Genomic DNA, 14,517 nt, shown 5'->3' with positions numbered 1-14,517 from the left:
CCCTAGTTTCCCTATAACCTTCATTCCTCCACAATCCCCTAGTTTCTCTATAACCTTTATTCCTCCACAATCCCCTAGTTTCCCTATAACCTCTATTCCTCCACAATCCCCTAGTTTCCCTATAACCTTTATTCCTCCACAATCCCTTAGTTTCTCTATAACCTTTATTCCTCCACAATCCCCTAGTTTCCCTATAACCTCTATTCCTCCACAATCCCCTAGTTTCTCTATAACCTTTATTCCTCCACAATCCCCTAGTTTCCCTATAACCTCTATTCCTCCACAAATCCCTAGTTTCTCTATCACCTCTATTCCTCCACAATCCCCTAGTTTCTCTATAACCTTTATTCCTCCACAATCCCCTAGTTTCCCTATAACCTTCTATTCCTCCACAATCCCCTAGTTTCCCTATAAACTCTATTCTTCCACAATCCCCTAGTTTCCCTATAACCTTCTATTCCTCCACAATCCCCTAGTTTCCCTATTACCTCTATTCCTCCACAATCCCCTAGTTTCCCTATAACCTCTATTCCTCCACAATCCCCTAGTTTCCCTATAACCTTCTATTCCTCCACAATCCCCTAGTTTCCCTATAACCTCTATTCCTCCACAATCCCCTAGTTTCCCTATAACCTTCATTCCTCCACAATCCCCTAGTTTCTCTATAACCTTTATTCCTCCACAATCCCCTAGTTTCCCTATAACCTCTATTCCTCCACAATCCCCTAGTTTCCCTATAACCTTTATTCCTCCACAATCCCCTAGTTTCTCTATAACCTTTATTCCTCCACAATCCCCTAGTTTCCCTATAACCTCTATTCCTCCACAATCCCCTAGTTTCTCTATAACCTTTATTCCTCCACGATCCCCTAGTTTCCCTATAACCTCTATTCCTCCACAAATCCCTAGTTTCTCTATCACCTCTATTCCTCCACAATCCCCTAGTTTCTCTATAACCTTTATTCCTCCACAATCCCCTAGTTTCCCTATAACCTCTATTCCTCCACAATCCCCTAGTTTCCCTATCATGGTTACCATTTTCCAGGAGACCTGTGACCTCACTCAACAAGTCTAGAGATTGTTGGAAAGCTGACGCGATCCCAGGTTACTCCAGTTTAAAGATTGTGACCCGTTGTAAGCAGGACCAGTATGCAGCGGAATTGCTTGAAGCAAAACCAGTCCGCATTGGAGGAGTTCTACGGTATATGCCACACCCCTCTTGGGTAGCAATGAAGGCACTCAGTTCCATCCTGACAAAGAATCAGTTCCCCCAAACCCAAAAAGACTACTCTAGAAGCAGCCGGACCTCGCTGGGATCCACAAAGACCAGATTCAGAAGCTACTTGATGCAGGCTACGTGAGAGTCTTCAGTGAGGCAGAAGCCCAGCAGACTCGTGGCACTTTTTACACCGCATCGTTGAAACCAACTGTAAACCACGTTTGGTGTTCAAATTTGAGCAGTTGAAAACAAAATAACGTTTTGAAAAAACGTCTTCTACCCGGACCCAACTATGAAGCTTCCCTCCGTGGAGTCTTCCTCAGATTTAGGCAGAACCCGGTGGCAATAACTGGGGATATCCAAGCAATGTTTCACCAAGTACGACTCCATCCAGCTGAGACGCCTCTCTTGAGATTCATCAGGCAGAACATTGACAGAGAATCTAAAGCTTGAAGTCTATGAGAAGCAGTTCTTCCAATCAGCACAATCTGTAGCCCCCCCCCCGCTGTGCTTCCTTTGCCCTGCAAAGGACAACGAAGAAGTTGCACGTGATGTGCAGCAATCCTTCGACGTTGGCAACTGCCTGGACAGTCTCTCTTCAGCCGAGGAAGCTACAGAGTTGGTCATGAAGATTCACACATTGCTCGCAAAAGGTGGCTTTAACATTCCTCAGTGGGCAAGCAACACGCCCTCAGTGATGGATCTGAGGGGTATTTTGCTGCCAGACCAAAGGGGTTTGAAGACTGGCGGCGGAAGCGGGGGGAGGGGGCCAGTGGCCTCCACTTTTCCGACTTGGGGCCTCCCCACTTTTTATAGGTCCTATAATTGGGTGGGGCTCGACCTATTAATGGCTGATACCTGATGGTCACTAACAACTGGCCCCCCACTTTTAAAATTCATTCCGCTGCCGGTGGATTTGACCTTTGGCATTTTTTTGGCCCGAATGACACACCATAGGCGACACTTGGGCCACAGTGGCAGTGTGAAGCAAATGACCTTAGATACAAGCACTGGATTTTGAAAATTGATGTCTACACTTCATATCAAATAGACCATTAATTAGGATACTGATTTCATCCCAAATTCACTTGGACACGAGCTGACATTCCTGTTGCTCGCCTCCACCTTTCTTCCTTACAAATTTTAAAGTTCATGGCCCATAAAATGCTCAATTAGCAGAGAATTTGACAGCTGAAAATTGCGATTCGGCCAGCACAGGTAATTTTGAGCCCATTTACTGGCCGGCAACCCTTGGAACGCGCCCTCAAATCTGTACACTAAAAATCGTATAGAAATAGCGCCGCCTGGGGACCCTCAGGAAAGGTGCATGGCTCGCATGTTTCACTGGAAATTAAAGTCTGAGGCCATATGATTTGTTATCTTTTCAATACTTTCCACACTCTTGTCACAAGGCATCTAGTCCATTGGTGAAAAAAATCGTCACTACATACAGTTAATAATTAAAGAGCGCTGAATTCGGGCGGCCTGTTTTTGACATGGGTTTCTTGTTCTCGCACTTAAACGGCGGGAACACGGCCCAAGAACACTGTTCTCGAACGGAATTACATACTACCTCCTCTTCAAGGTGTTTCAGTAACACACAGAAAACTCGAGTGATTAAATTTGATTTTTGAACAGAAGAAAAAAATGTGAGATTGCTTAAAACCCCTAGATAATGTAAAAGTTTTGCAAAATTAACATTAATAATTTCCCATAACACAGAAATGAATATTTAAAAATATTTCTTTTTAAATACAAAAGAATTCAGCCCAGTTATTCAATCCTCAAAGAACGTACATAGAGCGGCCAACCCACGAACAACAAATCGATGTGTTCGTGATGTACGAGAACAAGCCGCCCGAACTCAGAGACTAACCAGAAGCAGTGGAAAGACAATACATTTCACGCTTGGAGTGTGCGTCTTGAAGGACGTATGCAAGTCTGATTTTGAATTCGACAGCGCCCTCCTGCGGTATGAGACTCCCTTTTCTTCGGATCCTTCTGCGTGGAGGACGATGGACCACCGGTACACCGTGATGTTTATCAACCCTTCGAAACATGGCTGCCTCCATTTCCCGAGTTTTGCGAAGATTGCAGAGGAGTTCGCCGGGGATTGCGACCCTGCCCCTTCTTCAAAAACAGGTTATTCTTCTCGTAAAATGTTAACAGTGTGAAGGTCTTCTAGGCTAGGACTTAATATTTTGATTTGTGTTTCATCTTTTCTAATTATGGCATTTCTTCTGACTCGTACCGCTTGGCTTGGCAGCTTGGCTTTTCGGGCTAAATAAAATAATAGCCTGATTGATACTTGATGAGTAATCAGCATGGTCAGTTGCATGGTCTTAAAACCATAGGTCATCAGATTTAGAGTAATTTGTATCAGTTTCGACAGCTTATTGGGGAAGAGGAGTAAAAAAACGACCACTGGAAGGTGGAATGAAAGGTGAAAATCCCTTGAGAAGAGTGTGACACTTTGACCTGTACCTGGCTATGAGGTTGATTCTGCGGGGTGGTGGGGTATTCTGCAGTTGAGTTTTAGGAAGATTTGAATGAGAAACTGCAATATTTGCAGCACAGAAATGTACCCTAAATTTACTTCCTTAACAATTGGGCACTACTCCGTAGGTCTTACTACACTCCACTTTTTTGATGGTTCCGTATGCTATGGCCTTTTGAAAGCTGCCCAGCAATCAGAACATATAAAATATCCATTTGCACTTGCTTAAGAAAATTTTCCCCTAAAGACCCTTACATGGAAATTCCACCCATATTGAACTACTAGGTTCAAGTGTATTTTGTAGCATTTAACCTATATTATTGTCAACAAATGAGGTTTTTTTCTACCATCTTTACCTCTCATCCCTCGATGATCCCCACTCATCTGCATTCTCTTGTGGCCGTATGTCACGTAACAAAAACGAATTTGCGTAGCGAATGTTTATGTTGCTTTAGATACCAGACCCAATAATTCCCACTACTCCCATTAAGATTATGTACAGAGACATTGGGAAAGAACGTCAGACGTCAAGGAACCACACTAATCACTCGTCAGCTCGACTGGGGAGAAAGGAGGGTGCTGTTTTACCATTTAAGAGAATTCCTCCTAGAGGATGAATGTGTACTCACAATGTGCAAATGAATGGGAAGACCAAAAAGAGTCTTAGTCTAAAGTAGGCCTAACCTGTGTATGCAGGTAGTGGATTGGAGTGCAGTTGGCTGGAGTGGGGAACAGGTGAAAGGAGGGTGCTATTTTTCCTAAAAAATTCTCCCAGAGGAAGAATCTGTTCTCACAATGTACATCGAATGGGAAAGATTGAAAAAGTCCAAGTGTTAAAGTATTGATGCGGGGATACATAGTGGAATGGAGCAGGAGAGTCTGTGTCCACATACATGTAGCTAGCAATGAGTTGGGATAGATTAGTGGTAGGGTATTCTGTAATTCTGAATACTATTGTGTCATTTCTGAAAGGCCAATAAAAATGTCCTAATTTGCGTGTTTCCGCTTTCCTTATCAAACTTGTCCAGTCAGCAGCCACCTCGTTGGTCCCAGCAAGATGGTTGAATCTTCAGGAGTACCAGAGCAAGAAGTTGATGTCGGACTACGACGTCACCGTCCAGAGGTTTCAGATGGCTGACAATGCCCCAGATGCCGTCAAAGCAGCAAAAGCTCTTAGTAAGTCTGAATAAGCCATTTGCAAGTTAAATTTGAATAAAATCTGGTACACTGTGTTATCTGATAGCACAGAAACGTAACAATTTGAATTCCCCAGACTAAAGACACTGTTGCTATACCTCGTGATTCGGGGCAAGATTTGCATAGCGACCACCATCTCTGGAATGGACTGGTTCCTTTATGCCGTTCTTAACCATTGAGAACAGTGTATTGTTGCAAGGCGTCTCTTATGTAACTAAGCAAAAGCTTGCCCCAAATCACGAGGTATAGCAACAGTGGCTTTAGTATGGAGAATTCAAGTTTTTATGTTCACGTGAATTTAAAGAACTCAGTGTACCAGATTTTATTCCAGTTTAACTCGCAAGAGGCTTATTGGCTTTCCATGAGCTTCATGTGCACTGCAGAATAACCCCGTGCATGCTGCAGAAAGAAAGTAGAAGTTACTGATTGTTCTACACACGTGTCCATCACAGTTTACGTTGGTTGGCATTGATCTTAATTGTATATTTTGACTTCAATATGTTTGAAACATTGTATGATCTTTAGCCACAACCCCTGCAACAGCCTGTTCAGTGCATCTTTTGTTGCACGTTGTTGAATCTAGGTAAACTGCCTGAGGTATTTATAAATGTTATTTTATCTCTTGCGGAATGCCAGTTGTATTCCTCCATATCAAACTGGCCCCCGACACAGTATCACTTTCCGAAGAAAATCTTGATTTTTTTAAGGACCAATTCTGTATTCTTTGCTAAGATCTAGGAGTCATTGCAAAAATATTTCTGACCTTAATGTTATCTTTTCTATGCTTTTAGGCGCTTTCACGCTACCAAAAAGTAGAGGAAACGAGCAAGCTACCAATTACTGTGATGTCTTTCAGGCCATTATTGGCAGGCAAAGGTGCTTGTCTCCCATCCCCAGCAAGTATTAACACATTCTTCTTTCTCTACCCCTCCCCTTGTTATGTTGATGCAGATGCCAAGGAGATTGTGTTGAAAGCTCAGATCCTAGCAGGAGGAAGGGGGAAGGGCGTGTTCTCCAGTGGACTGAAAGGAGGCGTACACTTGACCAAAAAGTAAGATGCGCATGGCTTCAGGAAATGTTTTTATTTGGGTGTGCATCAAAACTTCATTCCTGTTCTTCAAAACGAACAAGCTATCAGAGCATATCTGAACCTAGATATGCCATGTACACTCCTGTGATTCCCTTTCCATGTTATGCGTGGGGGGTATCCACCCTGCATGCACACTTAGCCTTATTTGTTTGATCTGTTTTGCTTGATTGCATGTTTGAGCAGCTTTGCCATTTATCAACTTACCATTTGTGAGGTTACGGCTGAAGATTTACTGAAAATTTCACGAAAACTTTGTTGTTTAATAAGTGCTACATTTTGTAATTTGAGCGGTTTTTGTTCTGGTTCACTTGCAGCCCTGATGACCTTTTACCTCTAGTGGCTCAAATGATTGGCTACAACCTGGTCACCAAACAGACAACCAAAGATGGGGTCAAAGTCAAAAAGGTACGCACATCTTCCCTGGCTACATGATGAAACTGCAGTCGATGCACTAGTTGAAATCAACAGCACTTTATTGATTAGACACTGAGATATCAGTGCTTGAATATCACACTCTGTGTGCACGTGCTTGTGTGGTCTCATCTGGCACATGATGCGCACAAATAGTTCAGCAAGTCTACTGCGAATATGTATGAGTGCTGGTCGCATGGCCCCCCATGGAATTCCACTCCCACTCTGAGGCTGTCAATTTATCACCTGATAGAGGTAACTGGAGCAGGACGAGTAGGTAGCAGTCACTCACTGTTGAAACTTTTGGGCAAGGATCTAGTAATTGAGCGCATCTGTTGTACTAACACAACATTGTGAATTTTAACATAACCATGGATCCGCTGTGGTGAGTCTGTTAACCTGAACAGTCCTTAATCTTCCAACAGGTGGATTGAGGACTGTTAAGATTAGAATACTGCAAAACTAGGTCCAAAATTTACATTTTTTCATCACATGATCAAAATGTCGCATGCTGCATTTTTTTTATGCCGAAAGCTATCCTCTTAAAGTTGAGGGTCCTTTTCAGGAAAGTGGTTTCATTATCTGAGGTTTAGTGAAATGAAAACTATTAACTGGCCACATGTAACTTGTTACCCATTATGTCAGGTGTCCATCATTTTTTGGTTCTTAACCTCAAAGGTCATGGTGGCGGAAGCTTTAGACATTGCTCGTGAGACCTATGTGGCTATTTTGATGGACCGCGACATGAATGGACCGGTCATGGTCGGCAGCCCCCAAGGGGGAGTGGACATCGAGGAAGTAGCCGAGAAAACACCGGAGCTCATCTTCAAGGTGCGTGTGTGGACTACATCTCAACATTCAAGGAAAGTCAGACTTCATGATCTAAAAAGAAGTACACTTTGTTTCTTTTTGGAAACGGTGATCCGTTGACTGTAGTGTAACCACATTTAATCAAGAATATGACAATAGTTAAAATACGGTACAGTGAGCAAGTGAGGTATTTCAAAAGGGCAAGGCCTCTCGAGAACAAAATCACCTGACTTGAAATAAGTTTCAAGAACAAAATCTCCTGATTTCAAACAAGTTTCCAGACCAATATCACCTGACTTCAAACAAGTTGCAAGAACAAAATCACCTGAATTCAAACAAGTTTCAAGAACAAAATCACCTGACTTCAAACAAGTTGAGAGAACAAAATCACCTGACTTCAAACGAGTTTCAAGACTAAAATCACCTGTCTTCAAACAAGTGTGAACATTTTCAGCTTGTATGAGCCTATGACCCCGCTGATAGGGCTAACCTTGAATGAATGTACGCATTGATGTTCTCCAACAACCTACAGCACGCTTCGGTTTGAGTTAGCGCTGCTGAATTAGGGAACTGGCTCAGTGTGCATTCATCCCTTTGAGTCAAATAACATCAACCACCTTCTAGGTATGGCTGTTTGAATGTTCCATTCCACTTGGTGTCACTTTGCCAAATACATTCAATCTTTCTTAGCATTACTTGGAAAGATTCATTACTGCATAAACATGTCACTTTTAGCTCAATCATTTGAGTTTTTATCATATTGATATTTTATTGTTAAATGACATTAATGCAGACTTTCATTGAGGCCATAGTCATTTTAATGAACTCTATTAATGAAAGCAATAATAATATTGTATTTGTTCTTTATTGTATGTTGATGCAAGGAACAGGATGTTCTTGCCAGTGTACCTCGTAGGGTCCAGGTTGACCAGTTAAAAAGCCATTTCTCTATTTATTTTAAAGGGGCTGGTCATGAAGTCTATTTAGTCTTGCTCATCTGTGTTATCTGCATTTTTCTTTCAACAATAGGAACCGATTGATATTTTCACGGGCTTCACAGACGAGCAGGCCATGCGGATGGCAGGCAACCTCAACTTCAAGGGTGACCTCCAGCAGCAGGTAGTTCTGAGCTTTCGCCAACTGAAGCAGATCTTGAGCCAAAATGCCAACTCATACATTTGGTGTCTTCTGGGGGGAATCCTGACTTCCTGTGTTTTCTGTTCATAGGCAGCCGAGCAGCTGAAAAACCTTTACAAGCTCTTCTTGGGTGTAGATGCCACGCAGGTTGAGGTCAACCCATTTGGTGAGACCCCTGACGGCCAAGGTGAGACAAACAGAGCACTAGGATACGAGAGCAGTTCGGAGGGGGGGGAGGTTGGAGATGAGGGCTATGCCCCCTTAAATAAAAAAATGAGCAAACCAATTTATTTTTGGAAAATAATGAACTTTATTTTGGGTCTGTTTCATCTTTTTGTCCTTCAAAAAGCTAGTAAAAAGCCCCGAAATGTAGAGGTACCTCCTGAAAGTTCACAAACTGTTCCATAAAAAGTTTCCAATTTTTTTGACCCTCCTAGAAAAAGTTTTCAAATTGTGGTCAAGATTGACCGTTACTAGATTGACCGTTACTGATGCCAGTGTCTCAAAATACCCATAGGGTCAGTGGGTACCACTGTAGGGGCCTTCACACCTTGGCAATTCTCTGTATAGCTGATGTGAATTCAGGATATTTGGGCAAAATGTCTTGCTCAGTGACAAAAGCATCATTCTACCCTGTGCTCACCTGACCATAGTAATCTAACCATTCTGTGTTGACTCCAGGTACTCTTCATAGTTTGTCTCACGACAGATTCTTTATTATTCTCTCTCGGCCCAGTGGTCTGCTTTGATGCCAAGGTCAACTTTGACGACAACGCCGAGTTTCGGCAGAAGGAGATCTTCGCCATGGATGACAAGTCGGAGAGTGATCCCCGGGAGATTGAGGCCTCCAAACACAACCTCAACTACATCGGCATGGATGGCAACATTGGCTGTTTAGGTAAGGAATGTGTGTCAAAGGTCAGCAGAATGTGGGTGGTAAAAGCAAAGAATGTACTAGGAAACTTAGCCTCAGCAGCAAACAGTGAAAAACTTTGAACAGAGTGGACATGTAATCCAAATCAAATCAGAAGTCTGACCATATATGGAAGTCAAGTGACATGTTGAAGTAAGGGGATGAACCATGTCTAGTCTGTATTAACCCCACCTGTGCTGAAGTCACTCTTTGGATGAGTTGCTCAGCCACACAAAGATGCACAGCCGTGTTGTGTTGTGCACTGCACCAACTCTCCCTCACAGGAATATCAGATTACACTTTTGTGCTGCCCAACAACTGTGCTTCACTGTTTCATGGGCAGTAAACCAAATGCAGTGAAGAGGACTGCACAAAATGTCATTTTGTGCTGACAACCAACTGTATACAAATTGCGTATTTTTGTTCCACATATAGAAAATGCATGCACAAGAGTGACTGCCGGCATTTGTTCTGCTAAACCACAGGAGGGTTAATTTTGATTGGTTTATGATGACTTATTGCAACCTGGAGTTTCAAAGAATCTCTTCTGTTTTGATAACAGTGGAGTTATTTCTTTGACTTTTGAGTTCAGTTGTGATAGACAAGATTATGTTCATATTTATTTTCAGAATTCAAACTTTATGCTCCAATTCTTTCATTTTGAACCACTTTAAAGACAGTCTCTTTATGAAATAGGCTGAACCGTCATCCCAGTGTGTATCACGGAAATACTGGTTTTGTTTTTGCGGATTCTGTTGTGTTTGTGTGTGCTTGGTGTATATCAGTCGTGGATAACATCCATTCACTTCCTTGGATTGGTCAGTGTAGGGAACGTTGATTAGATGACAATTGATGCCATGTACTATTTTCCGGTCACTTGAATTCAAAGCTTTTATTTTTACCAGCACGTAGATGGACTGATAGAATTGTATCAGTTACAATTACAGAAACAGTTAACGACATAAGTTCAAGAAAACAGAGGTTGTACTTTGTTCCTCACAGTCAACGGAGCCGGCCTTGCTATGGCAACCATGGACATCATCAAATACCACGGTGGGGAGCCGGCCAACTTCCTTGATCTCGGGGGTGGAGTCCAAGAAAACCAAGTCTTCCAGGCGTTCAAGCTGCTGAACTCGGAAGAAAATGTTAGTCAGAAAAAAAAACCTTCTCCCTGAATCCCTATGCAGGAAAGCAGTAGCACAGTCTTTGTGCTTGTTACTTGAATTTTCAAGGGTTTCAATTGTGAGCGATTCTCCTCGCAAAATCCTGTAGAATTTTCCAGGACTTCCTGGATTTTTCAAAATCCACCTTGAAATGTTAGAGAATTTTGTATAATGGCGGAAGGTAGAGTCCACACCATGTTTATTTTATGTTACGAGTCACACTGTATTAGCCATCATTATCTTACATTGATCATATCCCTCTTTAAAGATGATGTGCTGCCGTAGGTTCAGGCTCAATATTGGATTTTAGAGAATTTCAAAAATTTCTTGCAAAAATGCAGCAGAATTTTTTTCCAGTACCTTTACAGAAAAACTCTTCCAAAACAGTAACACTTTGTATCAGCATTTCGCTTGCATAATTTTAAAATTTTCTTTGATAACCAGGTCAAAGCCATCCTAGTTAATATATTTGGAGGCATCGTGGATTGCTCCATTATAGCAAAGGGGATCACTTCGGCTTGTCAGGGAATGGACCTCAAGGTTCCAGTGGTTGTACGCTTAGCTGGTAAGAGTAACCTTGAAGGAAGACAGATTTCTGCAATACGGATCTTATGCACGTCATACAAGACGGTGCTTTTGTTTTGCTTTAGATAGGAGGAGACTGTTGTCATTATTCATAATTACCGAAAATTGGTCACTTGGGAGACATTCCCATAGGTCACTTGGGAGACATTCCCATAGGAACGTGCACAAAATGTTTCCAACTTTACCGTCCCATAGTTCAATATTCCTAATCCGATCTTCACCAAACTTTGCATGGTTTCCATTCAGGCCCTTATCTATCATCTCTCAAAATGTGGACACTAAAATTTTTCCTCCTTTTGGTAGTTGGAGCACTAGGGAGACATTGAACCTAATGATCGATGTCTCCCTAATGTTGAAAAATTTACCATAAAATGTCTCCCAAGTGACCTATTTGGAAATATAGATCTGGTTAAATGACACCAAGGATTCATCAGAAGTGCCCCAGGCACTGTAGCACACAAGCCTGAAGAAACCTGTGGAGAGGAGACAATGGGAAGCAGTTACAGTTTTAGGGGTGGGAGGAAAACCTCAGAGGAGTATTCTAAGTAAAACCCACAAATCAGGTAGGGATTGAAAACTCAATTCACATGTGGACCAAGCCGGGAATCGAACCTGGACCGCAGAGGTGGAAGGCAAGGAAAGAACATTTACGCCTACCTGACGCCCCTGACTATTTGTTCATGAAAACCAAAATGCTAAACTGAATCCCTCAGATGTTGGAAATGTAAACGTTGCATACAAGAGGGATAATGTGAAACTCAGTTTTAAAACCTTTCTGGTCATTGTTCGTTTTTTGTGGACAGGTTTCAATGTGGTGTCGGGTTTCAAGATCATAAAGGACAGTGGTCTGCCAATCGAGACCGCCGTGGACTTCGAAGAAGCTGCAGTCAAGGTTGTGGCTAGTCTACAGTAACAGTCACTCAGTGGACTGATCAGAGAAGCCTGATCTAACTGCGACAGTCAATCACATATCCTACAGTGTGTACTCATGCTAGCGGACATTTCACTCCGAAAGAATGTAAAATCCTTGGGTAAGGGTTGCATTCACAGACATTGCTAAGTTTCCCCTGCAGTCGTTTATCAGCCATCAGAAAGCGATAAAATGTTCTAAAAAATCAAATGTAGCAGGGAAATATTGAAGCATTTATTTAGAAAACACTTCAACTATGTCAAACCAGTCGCATAGGGTTTGTGCACAGGGTGTCAAATGATGTCTTTGTATGGAACTCTTTCCAATCCCTGAAAAAAATTACGCCATTACAGCCATTGTAAAGGCACTGCAATTCCATGATACTAGATTTCAGATTTTTTTCTAAGTCTCGTGCATTTCGATAAGCCATGCACACCAGTGAATTGTCTCCTCTAGAAATCCTACATTTCCAAAACTGCAAGTCTTTTGAGGCTCAGCACTGATGTCAAACTTGTGATTTTTAAAAAACATAGTATTTGAAAATTACCGTACCGCCTAAATCTGCATATTACCTTCTGTACTATTTGGAGTAACTCCAGGATTCTGTGCCTGTTAAGATTTATTTATGTATTTTACGCCCCAACTAGAGCATAAGTCCCAATTATAGTTGGGCCTGTCCCAACTAGAGTGCTACAGGTGGGCCGGCCCAACTACAGGAGAGAGGTCCTGTGTGCATGTGCCAAAGTCATATTGTTTACAAATGTCAAGTCATCGATCATAGGGCTAGATGAACAGATAAAGTGCCACACTTTAGATGAATTGTGTCAAGTGTGAGACACATTGACTTGGATAATGTTGAGACATTTGCCACAGACATTGGTCAACAGTAGTTGGGCCAGCCCAACTGCAGCACTACATTTGGGACTGTCCCAGGTATAGTTGGGACTTATGCTATAGTTGGGACATAACATGTATAAATACAGTGCAACTACAGTGAAGTACAGGTGTTCATGGGCTTAGGAGCTGGTTACAAATTCCTCGTTCATGTCCTTCAAACTTCAGATCCCTGCCCAATCCTAGTCAGACTCCATTAGATCTCAGAGGCTGTCAAATATTAAGATGGCGCACAAACACACAGAAACCTCTCTGTAATTTCCTTTCTTTCTTTGTAAATCTCTAATACAAGATCATATTCCTCTTGTTTTTGGAATGGCTCTTTTCAAGCTGAGAAATTTATCTTGTCAATGAAGAATCTGTGTCCGAGTTAGTCAAGGAAGATTCTGAAAATAATTTTATGACTCAAAGCTAATGTCGAATAAAACTGAAGTTTTAATAAGCCTTTTGCAAGTTAAATGTGAATAAAATGTGGTATACCGAGTTATCTGATTGCACATAAAATAATTTGAACTCTCCAGGCTAAAGACACTGTTACTATACCTCGTGATTCAGGGCAAGCTTTCGCTTAGCGACCACCATCTCTGGATTGGACTGGTTCCTTTGTGCCGTTCTTATCCATTGAAAACAGTGTATTGGTGCAAGGTGTCTCTTACGTAACTAAGCAAAAGCTTGCCCTAAATCATGAGGGGTAGCAATGGTGTTTTAGTATGGAGAATTCTAATTGTTATGTTCACGTGAATTTAAAGAACTCAGTGAACCAGAGTTGATTCAAATTTAACCTCCAAAAAGTTCATTTGCCATGTGTTTACAGTTAGATGTGATGTGACACTGACTCAAGGAGGGTAACAGTTTCATTTGAGCAGCTACTTTGTTTTCAAAGGATGTGGTCATATGTGTGATCACCTTTTATCAAGTTTTAGTTTGGTTCTGGAACATTACAATTTTTCTTTCTTTTTAAAGGTTGTATTTTGATAAAGAAAATGAGTGACCATGTAGATGGTGTTGATAAATTTGAAATTGTTAATATCATGTATGTACATGTAACCATGCATTATGATTTGAAAAATAAATTAGATGAAACCAAATATTTCCTGTGTTGATTTCCTCATTATTATATGTATTAACTGTTTAATTTCTCCACTGCTTAATGTGAACCACCACCGTCCCTAAAAGAGCTGGGCTATTTCAGACCATCTCAAAGCTGGGGTAGGGGGTGGCCCCTTAAGAACTTGGCTGTCCCATGTCTTTTTTTTTTCAAACTTAGCATGTTTAGTTATGTTCCCCCTCAATGAAAACTACCAACACTGGTTCTGTTCCACAAAGGATTGCCTATAACGTGCTGTCAGATTTTCATCAATCACAGAATTAAAAAAGGGGGTAAAGTAGCTTCCATGTGTCTGTTGGACTGTGTATTATTGTTATAAAATGTTCAAACTCATGAAAAAGGATTCAACGATAGTGAAGATGTTCGAAATAAAAAAAAATTGTTGCAGATTTTGTCAAACCATGGAGGTAGGATTTTCTCTCGGGGTGGTTGTGATATCTCTTAGTATTAAGGGGTTTCCCCCAAGATTTGCAAGCATACATTGGTAGTCAATGTTTTGAAATGAAAAGGTGAATTTGTAATATTTGATGAAGCCGAATTTTGAAAAGGATATCCTTGTAATATATCAAGCTCTGATTAAAAG

The 14,517-nt window shown here is 41.6% G+C and overlaps 1 protein-coding gene across 1 annotated transcript; it reads left to right on the top strand.

Moving 5' to 3' along the window:
* The first annotated feature begins 3,218 nt into the window (after positions 1-3,218).
* Positions 3,219-13,914, top strand: suclg2 (succinate-CoA ligase GDP-forming subunit beta). Its single transcript, XM_022225460.2, has 11 exons — positions 3,219-3,361; positions 4,745-4,892; positions 5,865-5,964; positions 6,318-6,408; positions 7,093-7,245; positions 8,254-8,343; positions 8,452-8,548; positions 9,098-9,259; positions 10,277-10,419; positions 10,882-11,002; positions 11,826-13,914. Exons 1-11 carry the CDS (start codon positions 3,278-3,280, stop codon positions 11,933-11,935), a joined length of 1,299 nt encoding a protein of 432 aa, XP_022081152.1. The 5' UTR covers positions 3,219-3,277; the 3' UTR covers positions 11,936-13,914.
* The last annotated feature ends 603 nt before the right edge of the window (positions 13,915-14,517 follow it).

Source organism: Acanthaster planci, linkage group LG04, assembly GCF_054643075.1.
Source record: "Acanthaster planci isolate LZ-2023a linkage group LG04, COTS_SCS, whole genome shotgun sequence".
NCBI lineage: Eukaryota > Metazoa > Echinodermata > Asteroidea > Valvatida > Acanthasteridae > Acanthaster > Acanthaster planci.
This window is presented reverse-complemented; position numbering and strand designations above follow the sequence as displayed.